The 18,589-nt window shown below is 48.0% G+C and overlaps 2 protein-coding genes across 43 annotated transcripts in view; one reads left to right on the top strand and one right to left on the bottom strand.

Annotated features, from left to right (window-relative positions):
- Positions 1–18,589, top strand: part of LOC309628297 (uncharacterized protein) — a 105,357-nt gene that overhangs the window by 39,811 nt on the left and 46,957 nt on the right. For 12 of the 40 annotated variants that reach the window (XR_014244342.1, XR_014244343.1, XR_014244344.1 and 9 more), the window contains 2 exons: positions 1,381–1,489; positions 2,548–3,167. The exons of 1 other annotated variant lie outside the window; for it this stretch is intronic. Coding sequence is in view for 2 of the 39 variants with exons in the window: in XM_082391219.1 (XP_082247345.1) it covers positions 17,813–17,896; positions 17,996–18,048 (137 nt within the window). In the remaining 37 variants the exon portion in view is untranslated. 27 more of the 40 variants (XR_014244338.1, XR_014244358.1, XR_014244359.1 and 24 more) reach the window with 10 other exon arrangements.
- LOC309628292 (stearoyl-CoA desaturase 5-like) lies at positions 21–12,575 on the bottom strand. Of its 3 annotated transcripts, none has more exons than XM_082391204.1 (2): positions 12,049–12,572; positions 21–944 (listed from the first exon to the last, which is right to left on the bottom strand). In XM_082391204.1, exons 1-2 carry the CDS (start codon positions 12,290–12,292, stop codon positions 796–798), a joined length of 393 nt encoding a protein of 130 aa, XP_082247330.1. In that variant the 5' UTR covers positions 12,293–12,572; the 3' UTR covers positions 21–795. The 3 variants fall into 3 exon arrangements, with proteins under 3 accessions (XP_082247330.1, XP_082247331.1, XP_082247332.1); XM_082391205.1 differs by lacking the exon at positions 21–944 and adding an exon at positions 5,722–6,193 and having other exon boundaries at positions 12,049–12,575; XM_082391206.1 differs by lacking the exon at positions 21–944 and adding an exon at positions 10,539–10,561 and having other exon boundaries at positions 12,049–12,573.

Here is an 18,589-nt window from a genome sequence, read left to right as displayed (position 1 = left end):
ACCTATCCCCACCCCGCCCCGGGAAAACAAGCTCACTCCACGCCACAAACGGGTCCGATCACAGGTTCTCCTTCCGCTTTAACTCTCCTCTCTCCAGTGAAACTCCCACCCCCTCGGGATCAGCCCTGTGTAAGAAGCTGTGTGCTGAGAGAGGAGCCCCTGCAGCTATTCCCATTCCCCAAATGCTGCCTCTTATCAACCCTAAGGAGTCTCAGGCTAGTGGAATTGGAGGCAATGTAACAGCCTTGCACCTGTTCTGAGACGGGGCACATGTGTGGGGACGTGACATTAAACTGCTAGGGACACAGCATCACTCCCAGGTCACACGCCTCCGGGTCAGAGCACCTCCAACCCACAGGGTATAAGAGCTACCCGTGGCACCTGTTAAAATGCAGAGTCCGGGTCGCTCCCAGAGATTCTCATCCTGTAGGGCCTGGGTACAGCTCCCGTCTGGGTAGAGCCCCCTGATCTGCACGTTGCACGAGCAACTCAGATGACCCCCAATACACAGTCCGCAGACCAGCCTGAGAACTACTGCCTCGCTCATTACCTATGTCTGCTTCTCAGTTTCTACCCCTTCCCGCTTCTGAAAACTGACCCTCACAAATGTTTTCCCGCAAAGAGCTGGGGGCAGTTGGTAGGGGAAAGGTGGCCCCCGAGGTTTTCCATGTGGATGATGTAGCCAGTTACCCCGACTAATACTGGATACTTAAGTATTTACAGATGCAATTGTCTTGAATTTGCTTCAACCTAATCCGAAAGGGGGAAAAAAAAAAAAAGCTATAAAGGACATTGCTAGGATACCTGATGACATTTGGCTATCCACTGTGGATTAGATAATATCAAGGTTGGGACTTCCCTGGTGGTCCAGTGGTTAAGACTCTGTGCTTCCAAAGCAGCGGGGGCCAGTTCCATTCCTGGTGGGTGAATTACGATCCCATATGCTGCTGGGTGTGGACAAAAAAAAAAAGATAATATCAAGGTTAAATTCCTGGTTTTGAACATTGTACTGTGGTTGTATTCTTATTGTTAGGAAATACATACTGAAGTATTTAGAGAGAAAAGGACACAATATCTCCGACTTATTCTCAAATGGCTCAGAAAAAATAGTAGTCACACATATGTATACATATACACATAGAGAATATGATAAAGCCAATGGGATAAGATGGAAATTGTTCAGTCTGCGTAGAGTAAATGGGAGTTCCCTGTACTGTTCTTACAACTGTTCTATGTATCTGAAATTATATATCAAAGTAAAAAGTTACCAAAAAAAAAAAATCCCCAGGTGAGGGGTGGGTGTGGGGATAGAGACTCCATTCTCTTTACTTTTATGTATGTTTGAAATTTTCTATCATTAAAACGATTCCCTGTACCAAGCCTCAGGTATGGTTTGAGTGGCACCGACCCTGGGCTGCTGGGAGCCTAGACACCGTCCACAACATCACGGGCAATGACCTGTGAGCTACGAGTACTGCCTGAATTAGCGGTAAGGTCCGCCACGTTCTGTCCTCCCAACTCCCAACACTTAGCGATACACCTTCACAATCGGACTTTTCCAATGTTATTTTTTTCTGATGATTAATATCAAATCTTTCGGGGGGAATCTTACATAAAGGCAATTATAAACTAGAAAATAAAAATCACCTTTTAGACACACATTGCCTCTATCACAAAAGAAGTTTTTATTAGGACAGGTGATTTACTTTCAACCCCAGAACTTAGATTGGGCCCTAATACCTTTCCTTACATGATTTAGGATATAAATTTAAGCCAGAATGACTGACTGATTTTTTCAAAGTTCTCATTCAGTTAAAATAGAAAAGGATAGAAGCTGAAGATTATATGAATCATATGATAACAAGAAAATGCATATGCAGAGATGATATTAAAAATATCTGAGTACACCATAGGGAACTATATTCAATATCTTATAATAACCTATAATGGAAAAGAATCAAAAAAGGAATATATATATATATATATATATATATATATATATATATATATCTCCAGATTACTTTGCTGTATATGTGAAAGTAACACAATATTGTAAATCAACTATACTTCAATTTAAAAAAAAATGACAACCCACAAGGGCACCAACCAATCAAAACCAATCAGAACAGATTTATTTTTAGATTTAAGCCCTGCAGCTGAGCCAGGTATTGACCCTTCAGCTCTTGGATTGTTGGGAATTCCAGGAGCACCAGGGAAGGCACAGTTATCCAATGATTTTAACCACTGGGCGAACACTGACTACCAGCTCTGTGCATGAAGGAATATTAGCTCTAATAACTATGGTTTATTCCAACCCTCCTGGGAGCTCTGCCAAGTTTAGGTTCATACCCAGTCTATGCTCAGAGGGTAGCTCCAGATGGAGTCAAGACCCTGGAGTAATTCAAGCAGAGCTCAAAAATGTGAATGACTCACCCACTTGTCAGGAGCTAGGGAGCCAAACACAGTGGATTTGGGGGTGGGAGATGGGAGGGGGAGATATGTGGGCATTATTCACACTTGCTAATAAATACCTTCTTTTGCTTATAGAGACTCTAGGGCAAAACAAATGCTTTCAGGGACACTCCAGTGACTCATAGGCTGAGAATAGAGACGATCTTCATTGTAACCATCTGCAAAAGCTTCTTATGAATGTATTTATTAGAGGAGGGAACCGACAAACTACTCCAGGAAAGTTACATTTTAGAAATTCATTTCTAATTTCATGCATAGAACTTTTAAAGAAGTAAGAGTATTTTCCACTTCTACTCATGCCAAGAGAACATTAAGTTGGATACACTACTTGGGGAAATTCACAGCTGTTCCTCTGAGTTATAAAAGGTAGGAGGGTAGAGACCAGGTCTGTTTTTTTACACAGTGCCTGGCTCAAGACCATAGGAAATTAATTGCCTGCTTGATAAATGGTTTTTGACGATGAGGTAGAGGATGCTTTGGGAGATGGCCTTGCTCATTCAGGTCACAGGTTGCATTTACAGTCATTGTCTCTTTAGGGAACCGAGCTAAAACCCATACAGCCAAACTGCGAGGGCATGATGGTATTCATACAACAGACAGTGGTACAGGAAGAAAACAAATTTAAACCTGAGTTCTAAACTCTATTCTTGTACCTCTTCATTTCCAAGTCCACTGGTATTTGATTTTTTTTTTTTTTTTCCCCCCATTTTAAGGGCAGGGCTTCCCTGGTAGCGCAATGGTTGGGAAGCCGCCTGCCAATGCAGGGGACACGGGTTCGAGCCCTGGTGCAGGAGGATCCCACATGCCGCAGAGCAACCAAGCCCGTGCGCCACAACTACTGAGGCTCGCGCGCCTAGAGCCCGTGCTCCGCAACAAGAGAAGCCACCGAAGTGAGAAGCCCGCGCACCGCAATGAAGAGTAGCCCTGGCTCGCCGCAACTAGAGAAAGCCCGCGTGCAGCAGCGAAAACCCAACGCAGCCAAAAATGAATAAATAAATTTATTTTTTTTTTTAAAAAGAGTACCTGCTGGGTGAGATTAAGTGGTCTTTTTTTTTTAAGTGGACTTTTAAATGCCCTTTTAAGTAAAATTTGAGGCAAGAGAACAGAAACCTGACCGTGACGTCATCACTGACGTTCTGCGTCACCTGAACGATGAAGACAATGACCAGCCAAGAAAACCATTCATCAGTCTGAGGAAAGTGTGTCACCATGGTAAAGAACACATTCTAAGTCACTCACTGTCCCTCTTTTTCTTTTTAAATCCATTCTCCCACAAGGCATTTAACACTTCCCTGTGCCCAGAGCAACCTTCCCCAGCCCCGTCTCATCCCATAAAAACCCAGAGGAGCGATAGAGAATTCTGCAAGCTCCCCACTGAGGTCAGCGTGACTCCCAGGTGCACACGGGTGCAGAGGGGCATGCAGATTCCTGGGGCACTGAGAAATGCTTCTCTCTCCCCAGTCCTTCCCCCAAAATCACATGGAAAGTTCTCTTACAGGGGCAAAAACATCTTTAAAGTTAAGAAACAACATGAAAACTTTCCTTAGAAAGAAAGGCCACACAAAGATTAAACTCATTCACTCGTCTCCTCCTGCATCCATTCCCCCAGCACAGTGTGTGTTGAGCAGAGGCCATTGCCAGGCTCTGGGGAGGCAGATGTGCCATGGGAGAGCGCAGAGCCTCATGGAAAAGGCAGACATTCACAACTCGCTGAAATGACAGCAGGACTGGAGACAAGCGGAGCGGGTAGGGAGTAGAGGGGAAGAGCGTGCTAAAATATGAAATCAGAGCCTTTCCAGGGAATGGAGGTGACACCAAAGAGGGAAGGTCATGAGAGGGAGTAAAGGCAGGCCCTGGAGCAGAGGTGTTGGCTGTCCCAGCAGCCATGCCCTCTTCTCCCTTCCCCCAGAGCCTGGGTTTTGTTTGGCTCTTAACCCCCGCCTCATGTGGCATGTGGCTCAGTGGCTAAGCCTGATGAGCCTGAATCCCTTGCCAGTGATGGTTTAACAAGGGACTTGGGACACAATCCTGCAAGTGAGACTTGAGGAGACATCAGCTGTGAGATGACCAGGAGAGAGTTTCTCTCTGATGAGACTTCAGGAAGGGGCAGCCTCTCTCTTCTTCTGTAGGACACTGTTGTAACTCCTGGAACTCTGGCAGCCATCTTGTAACCACAAGGAAAACTAAATTCCACAAGGCCACCATGGCAGAAATGAAACCTGCACTTTGACGTTATTACTGAGTCATCCCACAAGTGCCTTACCTTAGGATTACCTACCAGTGAAATTAGAAATTTTTCTTATCTCTTAAGCCATCCTAAGTTGAGTTTTGTGCTACTTGCAGCCAAAAGCATCCTTTGTGGAAGGTGGCCCTTTCCTGAGGCCCCCTCGCCTTTACCAGTTCATCTGTTAAATAGACAAGCTGAATTCCCAAGGGCCATGCACAGAGACTTCCTGTTATTTTTCTCCAGCTCTACTCATGAAAATAAAATTAATTTTCTAGCCCATGAATTAAACATCACTGCTGCCAGCTGAAAGATTTTAGCAACAGCGTTTTGTTGGCAAGAGAAGCAGGATCCCGACATGTTCTAAAATAAGCTACAAGGAGGCAGGAGGGGAGGAGGGGAGGCAAAGGCAAGGAGGCCATTAAACGGAAAAAGAAAGAGTTGCCAAATCCCACCCGTGTGCAGCTTCTCTGACCCGTCGGCCTGTGGCCTGACTTGAGGGAGTGCTTGTCTAAGTTCAGTGCAGATGGGTCACCTGGAGACCTTATCAGTGCAGGTAGTGATTCAATAGGTCCAGGGTGGGGTCTGAGAGTCTTTCTTTTTAACAAGCTCCCAGGTGATGTTGCTGGACCACAGCCTGCAGGGACCCACAGAGCCCTCCGTAATAAGCTGCAGAAATGGGAAGCAGGACATTAAGGAGGGTAGTGAGAACCAGCTGTTTAAGCTCAGGTTCAAGGGAGGAAGTGAGGTGAGAAGAACTCCCCTACACACCTGTACCTTTGAGAAACAGAGCAAAGAGGAACACAGGAGGAGGAGAGAGCCCTGGGTCTGGTATGCCTGTGCTATTATACTCTTGGGGCATTTTAGTAATTTAGTCCTGGGACAATACCCCTGAAGCTGTGAGATCAAAGGCCCAGCTGAGACATTATTTCTAGCTCTCCCTCAGCTCTGGCCAGCCTGAGGGAGGTGCCCGGCCCCACTGCACACCTGCTCCAAGGCGTCTGCCTCAGGGTCTTTCCTGAAAATCTTCAGACTCACTCATCCCGCTGCCATGTGTCTGGTCTAGAAGTTATACACCAAGAGCCGCTGGTGTGTGTGATGGGTGAGAGGAGGTGAGAGGCAGGTAGAGGCTGAAGGGCAGCCCCTCCGAAAGCCTGATCTCCTCCCAGTCTTCCTGGTCCTGTTGGATCTTCCTGCCCTGGATCTGGGCCCTGATCACCGTCAGCCTCGCTGAACCACAGGTCCTTGACTGGCTCTCCCCTCTCCCCTCGGGCGCTCTGTAGCCTGTGGCTACAGTGCCATCTCGCCCAAACCCCTTGGCCAGCCAGCCTCGGGCCTCCTGGAGGCTCAGTCCAGCCACCTCCTCCCCCGGGAAGCCTCCCCAACTCCCCCAGGCTGGCACCTGCAGCTCATGCTGCCTTGGTGGTTCTCACCTGTGCACCCGTCTGTCTCTCCAACTGGCCTTAAGTGCCGTGAAGTCAGGGATGGTGTCGGTGCCTGGCAAGTAATGGGTGAGTAATAAGCATAACTGAATATGGTAAGGGAATTAAATAATGGTTCTCAGCCCCGCTGTGCATCAGAAACACCTTAATGCCTTTTTCAAAAAAGCCAGGACCTCACTCCTAGAGATTCCAGTGCAGTAGGTCCGGGTGGGGGCGCGCCCAGGCTTCTGAATATTTTAACAGATCCCCAAGTGATTCTGATATCTTTTGACAATAGTTGAAAAGGAAAAGAATGAATGAATTAGTGGACAAGTGAATATGTGACTGCACGTGCAACTGTGAGGCTTTCTCTCGTGGCCGTTCACACTCAGAGTGAACAAACGGCAGACACTGATGAGGGAGGATAGTGGGTCCCTGCTGGGGTGGCCACCAACCCATTGCCAGGGAAAACAAAGTCAGAAAACCAACTGCTCTACCCCTGACCAGGGCTTTCTGACAACCAGGGGGCAGCCGGAACAAGTCCCAGCCACCAAAGGGGAGCTAAAGGAAGGGAAGGCGCGAAGGGAAGCACCGAGGGCCAAGTGCCTCACTCCCGTTCCTTTCACTCCAGCTGCGACATGCTGCTGGTTGTACCGCTCTTCCCACTGTGCAGCTGGGGACGCTGACGCTACGGGGGGTGAGCGACCTGCCCCAGGCTATAGCTGGGGGGCTGGGCCTTGAACCCAGATCCTCTGACTCTCACGTCCATACTCTTAACCCCAGGGTGGCACTTCCACAGAATCAGGACATGTCACAGCAGAGGGATGGCGAGACTGCACACCAGAGACTACAGAATGTCAAAATAAATGCTCAACAAGAATAATGCCAACCAAAGACGATGTTGCCTTTTATAAAAATTCAGAGAAACCACCATGACTGTGTCAACCTTTTGTAAATCTCTCAGTGACTTTTCCAAGCAATTATTATGATTTTATACAATACACAAATCAGGACAAGATGAGAATTAAATGTTACACGAGGTCAGGATAATCTATTTGGATTTAAAGGCTATGCCTTATATTTGAGCCACAAGAACTCCAAGTCCCAGACAAACAGACACGGAAGCCCTGCGGGCTCCCTGACGCCTGGCCCACGGTGAGGTTGGTAGTAACAGAGAGCACTGCATGTCGATCCTCTGGCACCAGTTTGACATTTGACCTGATTCTTAAAACAACTTTCAGCTCAGTATTACCATCCCTATTTCAGAGACCAGGAAACCGAGGCTCACACACTGGAAAGGGACCTGCCAGAAGTTGAACTAAGTGGCAATGCTGGGACTCCCGCTCTGGTTTCCACTCTGCAGAGCGACTTCACATTTCAGGATGACAGTGCAGTTGGCAGTGACCTTGACCAGTGTTGTTAGAAAAAAACCGAGTTAATAATGTTAACCTCAACCTATATTTATACTTGTTGGGACTATTAAGCCAGCAAAAGCACACCATTCTCTCGGGTTTCGCTGCACTCCACCCAGCCTTGGGTAGGGCTCTTAGTGCTTGTTTGGTTATTAAGAATGCAAGAGTTGCAACAATGGGCTGGGAATTACAAGATTTAAAAGGAAGATTCATTTATGTTTTTCAGTTTTTTAGTAGTTTGAGCATTAAAGATTTAAAAAACAAAAAAAGATGATTCAAGGAGACAGAAACGGGGAAAAAAGTCAAAACTGAGACCCTAAGACATTTAGGAGAAATGATTTGGCCCTGTTTTGACAGCAATTGTAACTGGCTCTGCTCAAAAAGCCCCAAAGAAAACACCAAAGACCAGGTGAGTTATCAGCTGAACAAAAAGATTCTTCTTTACAAAATAATGGCCTTCTGGAGGAAAACAGGAGGAAGAGAGGATGAAAGAGAAGGGAATGGGGGAGGGAGGAGGGACAGGGGGATCTGTGTTCATTTCTCTTTGGAGACTTTGAGAAAGAACCCTTGTTTCCCAAGCCAAAGCAATCTTTTCTATGCAAGAGAGGCAACGAAGCCATGTTGTGTGCCAGCTTTGTAGAATTGATGGTGCTGCAAGAGGGCCTTTTTTCCTTCTACTAAAGAAAAAAAGCCACTATCAGGACCAATAATAATAAGAGCAGCTAACAATCACTGGACATCAGCCAAGGTCCAGGCACTGTGCTAAGTAGTTTACACCTATTATCGAATTTAATTCTCACAACCTCATGAGCAAGAAGTATTGATATACCCATTTTACAGGTGAGAAAGCTGAGGTCTGGAGATGTTCATTTGCCCAAGGCCATGCAGCTGGTAAGTAAGTAGGAGAGCAGGGATTCACATTCTCAGTTGTTTCTCTTCTGAGCTGTGCTCACCCTAGAAAACCCGGAGGTAAAACAGAAGTCCGTGGCCACGCATTCTGGGAGCGCGTCAACAATGTTAGGGATCTGGTGGAAAAAGAAGCCCAACAAAGACATCAGGACCATCGAAGGTGTGGATTCAGGTTACCCAAGGCCTGACAGAAGACGGCTCATCTTTGGGCAACTCTCAGAATTGGACAGAATTTGACTGATGGACCAGTACCTTCCAAACCCCAGCCTCTCCTGACCCTCCCTCCTGCTAGACTGCCTCAGTCAATTCCTGCCACCACTCAGATTCCTCGCCATAGGCTGTGTGCCAGCAACCTGAAGGGCACCAGAGAATCCTGTCTCTACCTTAGCAATGGTCACATTTGCCCTGGGGCAAGATGGAAGGGAGCAGGGCATGTTAGTGTTTTGCATGCCTGATAGTGTCACTGAAATTGTCATGATGTCACCAAGGCATATTTAGGGGACTCGGATGACATTTCAAGGGAAACCAGAAAAGTCCCTCATGTTTTTGGAAACCAGTGGCCAGAACGCCTGGAGACAGGGCAAAGCTGCTGGGAAGGGGCGCCAGGACTCTGACCTCGACACCACAGCTGCAGCTCCTCACTCCCCTATTCCACTCGTCTTGGGAGTCAGGGCATGAACGAACTGCCCCTTTGGCCAAAAACCCTCAAAGCAGGCACTTTTGTGAGCTCAAGGCTTCAGGTGAAGATATTTCCTCCAGCTGGAGGTCGTGTTCTGTGCTCAAAAGTCATAAACTCATCCCTCAGGACCTGCGGGCACCAAGAGCATTCCGTTCTGACAGCCTGCCCACTCAGAAAACTGCAAGGGTAAGAAGAGAAAACAACTTGCTCTGGGCCCAAGGAGAGTCATAAAAAGGTGGGGAGTGAGGCAGTAGAGGAGGTCTGGACTGAACAACTTGATGGGATCTTTCATGGATGACATTTTACTGCCACGCAAATTACTCTTCGCACAACTGAACACCTAAAACATCCTCTGCTGGGTGCTCTGCATGGATGCCTCCTGTTTCCAGGGCAACCATACCTGGGGTGGAGGGTGGCAAGCAATAATAGATGGGCTAGTTAAGCCTACTGCCTTGACAACTCAGGTCCCTGAAGTGGACGAACAGCCCACTGGTGCGTGAATACAGTCCTAACACTAGACAGAGCCAGTGGGAGAGATGATGAAACGGGCATCCAGTGGGGAGAAATTTGAAGCTCACAGCACCAGGGCTTTCAATGAAAATAACCCTGATCAACAGTCTCCCTATAGATTCTAGCCATCAGCACACTGATCTTAGCTGTCTCTCTCCCTCACTTCTTCTCTCACAAGCTATCCATCAGATAACATTCACTTACTTGGAATGTTTCTAAGTCACAAATTTGAATCTTGAAACTACAATATCCACCACTGTCGGCTCTTTTTCTGTTTGTTTGGGTTTTTTTGGTGGGGTGGGGGGAGCAATGAAACCCAGGTAGGGAGTGAATCAAGATTCAGGGAATGGAACTGATGAAAAGTAGCTCAGGCAATAGACTATGCAGGAAGGCACAAGGATGTGGGGCTTGGCAACATCAACCACAAAGGGGAACCCAGAGTCCTGCAGTGTGTTGACTTCTCCGGGGAAGCTGGAGGAGTTTGAGGCCGAGGACGGTGTCTTCTGGCCAAGGTCTTTCAGAAGAAAGATTCTGTCTCCACCACGGTGAGTGGCCTGGAAAGGGCAGAGGTGACTGGCAAACCTGGAGAGGAGGCCTTGTCCTTGTGGCTCCTGGTGGGATGCCAGAACCAGCGGGTGGGTGGCTGTAAGGGATGGAGCCTGTGGGTCTGTGGAGCTCCAGGCATGTAAGACAATATTTTAAGTGCTCACTTCTCCCTGAGCTCTCTGACACTGTGGCTATTAAAGCTAAGCCCCAATCCCCTGGAGGCAGGTGAGCTCTGAAGTCCAAAGGCACAGTCCTGCCCCTGCAGGGAGAAGGAGTGGGGTGGAGAGGGAGCAGCTCCCTGGAGGATCCAGGGCAATAAGGGTTTTGGTTGGCAGGTGGGGGGAGTGTGTCCATGAAGCAATGACTGAGCATCTCACGATCTAGTCATCTGGAAGTAAAGGAAGAAGGAAGACAGGGAGAATGAAACCAACACATAACAGTAAAGAAGATGGTGGAAAGGACACTGAATTGAGGAGGTGTACTGAGCAGGGGAGGGCTGAGCAGGGAGGTTAGTTACCCAAAGCTTAGGGGGCTCTGGGAGGCTTCACAGATCCCCACAGACGCCCCGCCCCTCTCATCATTCCTCAGCTCTGCTCAGCCACACTCCCCTAAGAGGCCCCCATCTTCTGGAAGAGTTTGCTTCTGAGAGCAGGGACTGCAGAGTTTCAGGTGAAGGCTTGGAAACCAGTGGCCCCATTATGAACCCAGGCATTTGGAGCTGGCACTATGCTAAATAAGACGCCTTGCAGAAAGAGGTTTTCTTATTTTCTTCCTTCCTCTTCCCCTCTGGGAATAAAAGTAGGTTGTGTTTCTCCTGCCCCCGTTCCTTGGCGATCTCGGAAAGGAGAGCTGAAAGGGCTTCTTGGATCACCTCGTCCAATTCTCAGCCCAGGATATCAAGGCCAGCGCCTTTTGTCCCGGCTCACGTGGCCACTGCAGGGACTGAGGCCAAAACCAGTTGCTGGGGCAGGGGGTGTTGGAAGTGGTTCTGAGGTCAGCCACTGGAGTCACGTAGGGCAGGCACTCGGCCCCCGGGCCCCGGGAGGTGGGGGGCATTGAGGGGGGGGGCTCCTGGGCTCCCTCCCATGCCGGCAGGGTTGGGGGTGCTAGGAAAGAGGGTGGCGAGAGGGAGAGCTACAGGTGCGGTGACAGACAGGCACTGGTCAGAAGGGATAGGTCCCGGAGGGGATCTGCTCGGCCACGGTCTAAGCTTTGTGCCGGGGGCAGAGCGCTCTCGCCGCGGGGTTGGTGTGCTCGCCGAGAAACTTCTGGGACCGTAGAAGTGCAACTGGGCACAAGAGATCACGGAGGGGGCAGGGATGGGGGCCTTGCAGGGGCAGGAAGGGAACTGGTGTCTTCCATCTCCTGCGCGAACATCAAGACTGATCCGGTGCCGGGTCTCTCCACCCCCGCTCCAACTCCCTTTCTTGTCCTTAACTCGGCCCCAAGGTCCGTGGCCCACAGAGGAGACTGAGAAGCCGAAGGGCGGCAGAAAGGAGCGCCCCTGGGACCCGCCTGGGCGACACAATCATCCCATCGGTCTCCCTGCCCTGGAACCCGGGTTCAGCCGGTGCGCCTCTGCGCACAGCGGTGGCGCCGAAGGGCCCCGAGTCCGTCCAGGCGCCGCCAAAGGCGCCTGCCTACTCATGCAGACAGCGGGGGAGGCAGAAGTTGAAAATACCAGCACAGAAATGCCTGCCTGTCCCAAAGGCCGGACGACTGCAGGCCGGGGGGCCGGGGCGCGTGGTGGGGAGGCGAGCGGAGAGCGGAGGGGGGCTCCGCACCGCCCGAAGCCAGCGGCGACCCGCGCCCCCGCGCGCCCCGGCGCCGCCTCGCCTCGGTGCCCGGGGCGCAGGGGGCGCCGGCGGGACTTACCCCAGAGCAGAGTGAGCGGCTGGGCTTTGGGGATGAGCGCCAGGGAGTACACGGCCCCCAAGTGGAGCAGGCTCATCAGGAAGACGTTCCTCCAGACGATGTCCTGCCGCCGCCCGCGCGCGCCGGGCTTCTCCCGGCCGCCGCCGCCGCCGCCCTCCGAGCCCTCGACCCCGAAGCCCACACGGATTTCCTCCTTGGCGGTGCGGAAGGGGACCTTCCCCTCGTCGGCGGCCGGGCCTGGCATGGCTGGGGAGAGGCGGGCGCTCGTGGCAGCGGCAGCAAGCAGGCGAGCAGCCGGCGCGGAGCTCTCTGGTGGGGGCGACGGCTTCTGCCTTTTAGGCGGGGATTTCCGCACCTCCCGTCCCCCGCCTTCCCGGGGCTTCTCTGCTTCCTTCTCTCTTCTTCTGGCGTTCAGCGCGGCTTAAGGATGCAAATCTTGGCGCCCGGCATCTATTGCTAGCGAGTCACCCCTGCCGCTGCCGGGGCTGAACTCTGCAGCGAGGAACAGGAGGCGAGCGCCAGGGGCTGGAGGGGACGCAGGGGGGTGGGGGGAGGGGGTGTGGAAAAAGCCGAGAAAGCGGCGGGGGAGGGAGCGCTCCGACGGAGGGAGCTGGGAAGAAAGACCCGCATAGCTACAGCCAATCAGGATCGCCTGTGGGGCTCTTAAAGAGAAAGGCGCCCCCTGGGCCTCCGCTGCCCGGGCTCCCCGGGGCCGGTCGGGGCAGCCTGCTCGGCAGGCAGCGGGCAGCCTCCGCCCGCGGGTGGGTGAGCGGTGGCTCCCGGGTCAGGGAGCCTGCAGAGGGGCTCACAGCACTTCTGCAGCTGTTGTTGTGTATTTCTCCGGTTCCCAGAAATACCCTTCCCTTTTGAAAAGACTTCTTTTTGCTTTGAAGCTACGGGCTGGAGGATTTACAATACTTGCCCCAGGTCGGAACACAAGCTAAGGCCAGATCTGAGTTGAGAATCACAAGTCCCTGTGTCTCCCGGTTCTTATGGCTCCTTGGGCCTGTGGCGGGGGGGGGGGGGGGGGGCGGCGGGTTGCAGGCAGCCGCTCAACTCTTTTTTTTTTTTTTTTAGAAAACACCTTTATTGGAGTATAATTGCTTTACAATGTGGTGTGTCAGTTGCTGCTGTATAACAAAGTGAATCAGCTATACGTATACATATATCCCCATATCCCCTCCCTCTTGCGTCTCCCTCCCACCCTCCCTATCCCACCCCTCTAGGTGGTCACAAAGCCCCGAGCCGCTCAACTCCTTATTGGACAGCTTGCAGCCAGACACACAGTAGGTACTCAAATATTGCCTATTAGATGATGAATAAATGGTTTGGGGGCTGGTTAGTATACAGCAGTGCGCCGCCACTACGCGGCCCATCAGCCACGCAGCTGTTTGTGGCAAATTCTCCGCTAACTACTGCGTTTCTGGACTGTCTCCTAAGCCTCGAAGTCAGCATCGTTGAGATGGAGCTTTAGAAAAACATCACCCAGAACGTTCCAAGGAAACTTAACCTCAGAAGAATCGTGTCTGCTCATTCCTCTTCTCCCAACGCGGATAATTTAGAACTCTCCAGAGGGAGCCCTGATCGCACCGAAGTGCAGAGGAGGGTGAGCTGGCCGTGTCCCAAGCAGCTGTGGCTGCACCTGCGGCGGATAGCAGAAGGACAGGGGCCAGGAATGGAAGCTAGGGGCTCTGGATTCTACTTCTAATTCACTGGGACCCAACTCAGTCCTCTGGGGACAAATTTCCTTACCAGGAAGTAAGCTTTATTCTTCTTTCCAGCTTGCAAAGTCTATAAATGTGAGTTTGAAAGGATACCATTATGTTGACAAAGAAAGCTGATTTTTGGATCAACTTGTTAGGAATCCTTTCCAGCGTTACAAGAGAGGGAAAAACATTACCAAGGACTGACTACATGAAAGGGCCATACATGAGCATCTCATTGTTAGTAGACCAGAATCAGTCCAATCAGCCAGAAAAAACAATACCTAATTTAAAACTGAAGCAACGTATGTGGCTTGTGGAATGGTGGCCACTGAGCCAGTGTTATGGTGTTGCTTCAGTTGGAGCTGAAATTATAGAATGAAGGGACACTTGCCCGGCGACCAGATAAACGCCGGCCCTGTCATTAGACCAGTGAGACAACAGAACATGAGACTTGAGGGCATAAACTTCATCAGCCTGCTCAGCCTTGGCTTTATAACGAACCACTTTTTCTTCTCATGCCCCCTCTGCTCCCCACAGCCACCAGACCCACATCTTCCCTGTGGTTCTCTATTCAGACTGTCCTTTCTCTAGGGGTGGAGTAGTTGCTCTGTCAAAAGCCTCTCTCTGGGTTGTTGTAATGACTCACCTCACCCTCACTGTAACCATTCAGTCACTTGTTGGGCAGGCAGTGTGCACCAGTCCTGCTATGTGCCAGCGCTGGTGCACACTGGGGATACGAAGACGAATAAGGTGTGGTCCATGCCCTAAAGGAGCTCCTCATCTAGGAGGGAAGACACATCAAACAAGTGTTACCTCTTGGCTATGAACTGGGAAGGGCAGGAAGGTCCAGTCCGTTATCAGAAAAAAATAAATAAATAAATTCTTGTTAGGCATCAAGTGTACATACAAAGAGTTCAGGGGAGGCAGCAAAACAGTTCTTTATGTGGCCCCAGAGTACCTTATCTGTTACATAAGCTACTTCATCTTGGCTCTATCTTAAATGAATATCTTCCTCTCTTCCTGCCAACAGGTCAGACTGGGTGTGGCCAATCATTTCAGTTGGTTGGACTCATGATAGAGAAGATGTTTTCATCTGTTGGAGGTGGGAGGACGTGCTCTTCAGGCCTTTCAGATGCTGCTTACAGAAGGATGGCTGAAGGACATTAGCCCCTCCAGATCTAGCCTCAGAGTGACACCTCTACACATACAAGGTATAGTCTTGAATATCCCCTGTGGCATATTATGCCGTCAGGGCTACTGTCTCTTTTCTCCATCTTACTAAAGACCCTAGTATATTTTCTTAGCTTCTGGTCAAGACCCTAGAAGTGGATGGGTATTCATCTCACTCATGGGACAGTAACCCTTATACTGTCAAACAAAGAATTACCAAAAAATGTGATAAGACGCTACTAGAGGTATGTGCAGGAATTAAGTGGGGCCATGAAGAAAGGAGTAGTTAATTCACACTAGAGGGGAGGAGGCAGGTGATATCTGGGTAAGGGTTTTTTTTTTTCTTTCTTTTTTTTGGAACTTGATTTTTAAAAATTTTAAATTGTGGTAAAATACACATAACAATGACCATCTTAATCATTTTTAAGTGTTCACTTCAATAGTGTTAAATATATTCACATGGATATGTAACCAATCTCCACAACTGTTTCACCCTGCAAAGCTGAAAATCTATACACATCAAACAACTCTCCATTTCTCTGTCTCCCTACTCCCTGGCATCCGCCATGTGGTACTTACTGTTTCTATGCGTTTGACTACTCTGGATATCTCATAATATAGTATTTGCCTTTTTGTGACTGGTTTACATCACTTAGCATAATGTTTTCAAGTTTCATCTATATTGTAGCATGCGTCAGAATTTCCTTTTTTAAAATATTTATTTATTTATTTATTTATTTATTTATTATTTTTGGCTGTGTTGGGTCTTCGTTTCTGTGCGAGGGCTTTCTCTAGTTGAGGCAAGCGGGGGCCACTCTTCATCGCGGTGCGCGGGCCTCTCACTATCACGGCCTCTCTTGTTGTGGAGCACAGGCTCCAGACGCGCAGGCTCAGTAGTTGTGGCTCACGGGCCCAGTTGCTCCGCGGCATGTGGGTTCTTCCCAGACCAGGGCTCGAACCCGTGTCCCCCGCATTGGCAGGCGGATTCTTAACCACTGCGCCACCAGGGAAGCCCTCCTTCCTTTTTAAGGCCAAGTAATTTACCTCTCTCTCTCTCTCTCCCTCTCTCTCTCTCTCTCCCTCTCTCTCTCTCTCTCTCTCTCTCTCTCTCTCTATCTATCTATCTATCTATCTATCTATATATATATATATATATACACACACACACACTACATTTTGCTTGTCCACTCCATCTGTGGACACTCGGGTTACTTCCACCTTTTGGCTATTGTGAATAATGCTGCTGTGAACATGGATGTACTGTTATATCTGCTTTCAATTGTTTTGGATATATACCTAGAAGATTTTATGGTAATTCTATATTTAATTTTTTTCTGGAACTTCTATACTGTTTCCCATAGCACCTGCACCATTTTACATTCCCACCAACGGTGCACAAGAGTTCCAATTTCTCCACATCTTCACTAACACTTGTTATATTCTGTTTTTTTATTTTTTTCGATTACAGCCATCCTAATGGGTGTGAGGTGATATCTCATTGTGGTTTTGATTTGTAGTTCCCTAATGATTAGCAATGTTGAGCAGCTTTTCATGTCATCTTTGGAGAAATGTCTATTCTAGTCTTTGCCCATTTTTAAATTAGATGTTGTTTGGTTTTCTGTTGTTGAGTTGCAGGGGTTCTTTATATATTCTGGATCTTAACCCCTTGTTAGATAAATGGTTTGCAAATATTTTCTCCAATTCCATAGTTTGCCTTTTTACTGTTGTGGTTTTGATGCTTAGAAGTTTTAAATATTGATGTAGTCCAATTTACCTATTTTTACTTTTGTTCCCTGTGCTTTTGGTGTCATATTCAAGAAATCATTGCCAAATCCAATGAAGCTCTCTCCCTGTGTTTTCTTCTAAGAGTTTTATAGTTTTTATCTTTTATGTTTAGGTCTTTGATCCATTTTGAGTTAACTTTTGTATATGGTGTATGGTAAGAGTCCATGTCATTCTTTTGCATGTGGATACCAGTTTTTTAAACACTATTTGTTGAAAAGACTCTCCTTTCCCCACTGAATGGTTTTGGCATCCTTGCTGAAGATCATTTGACCATATACTTGAGGGTTTATTTCTGGACTTTCTATTTTATTCCATTGGTCTATATGTCTGTCTTTTTGCCAGTACCACATTGTTTTGATTACTGTTGCCTTGTAATAAGTTTCGAAATCTAGAAGTATGAGACCTCCAACTTTATTCTTCTTTGTCAAGATTATTTTAGTTATTTAGGGTCCAGTGAGAGTCCGTGTGAATTTTAGGATGGGTTTTTTTCTGTTTCTGCAAAAAATGTCACTGAGGTTTTTATAGGGATTGCATTAAATCTGGAGATCACTTTGGTTAGTACTGACATCTTAACAATATTAATTCTCCAGTCCATGAACATGGAATGTTTTTCCATTTATTTGTGTCTTCTTTAATTTCTCTTAGCATCATTTTGTAGTTTTCAGTGCACAAGTCTTTTGCCTCTTCAGCTAAGTTTACAGGGTAAGGATTTTGAAGAAGTACTGTTTAATAGAAATATAATGCATGCCATGAATTCAAGCCACTTGTGTAAATTTAAATTTTCTAATAGCCACATAGAAAGAAACAATAAATTTTAATAATATTTTACTTAACCCAATATATCCAAAATATTATCTTTTCAATGGGTAATCAATGTAAAATTACTGGGACATTTATACTTTTTTTCACACACTGTCTTCAAAATCCAGTGTTTATACTTACAGCACAGCACATCTTAATTCAGATTAGCCTCATGTGGCTACTGGCTACATATTAGAGAGCACAGTTTTGAAGAATGAGTAGTTTACTAGACAAAGAAATGGAGGAGGGCAACCCAGGCAGAGAAAATAGTGTGAGCAAAAGCTTTTGCATTTGTCACTCAGAGAGATGTCTGGAATATCCGAAGTGAAAGTAGAGAAATGGTGGGAGATGAAGATGAAATGTCATGCGGTGGGCAGCCCATGAAGGTAGGTGGGTGTCTTTCAGGCCCAGCAGAAGTAGCCATGTGAGGGGAGGCACTGACTGGCTTTATGCAGCGTAATAAAATGATCAAGTTTGCATTTCAGAAGGACCACTCTAGAAGAGGTGTGGAGAATGATTGGACTGCAGGTAGACAGAGGTAAGACTGAAGGCAAGAAGAGCAGTCAGGGCACCATTTTAAGAGTCTGGTCGATTGATGAGGAGGGTCTGAAGTAAGACAAAGGTACAGATTCTGGAAAAGATGTGTTAGAGAGGAGAAGATAAAGCCAGAGGAACTCAAATAGAAGAACCAACAGGATTTGATGCTTGACTGAAAATGAAGGAGGAGAAATAAAAAGTACAGGATTCTTTCTGGGTCCCTGGGTTGGATATTCAGGTGAAAAACAGTGTCACTTACTGAGATACTAAATCGTACTGTGTTTATTACCACTTTTGTGAAACGGGGACGATAGTACCTCCCGTACGGTATTTCTATGGTGACTGAAGTTTAGAACAGTGTCTGGCATGTAGTACGGAGTCCAGAAATATTAGTCATCATCATCACCATCCCATGGATCATCATTTATGAGAAGGGACTGAAGAAATATTCAGTATATTCAACATTTGTTAAATATACATATAGGCCTGGAGCCCAGCAAAGGTCTAGGATGGAGAGAGTAACTTAGTGGTAGTTTAATTTA

The sequence above is a fragment of the Balaenoptera borealis genome (genome assembly GCF_965194805.1).
Source record: "Balaenoptera borealis genome assembly, chromosome: 4".
NCBI lineage: Eukaryota > Metazoa > Chordata > Mammalia > Artiodactyla > Balaenopteridae > Balaenoptera > Balaenoptera borealis.
This window is presented reverse-complemented; position numbering and strand designations above follow the sequence as displayed.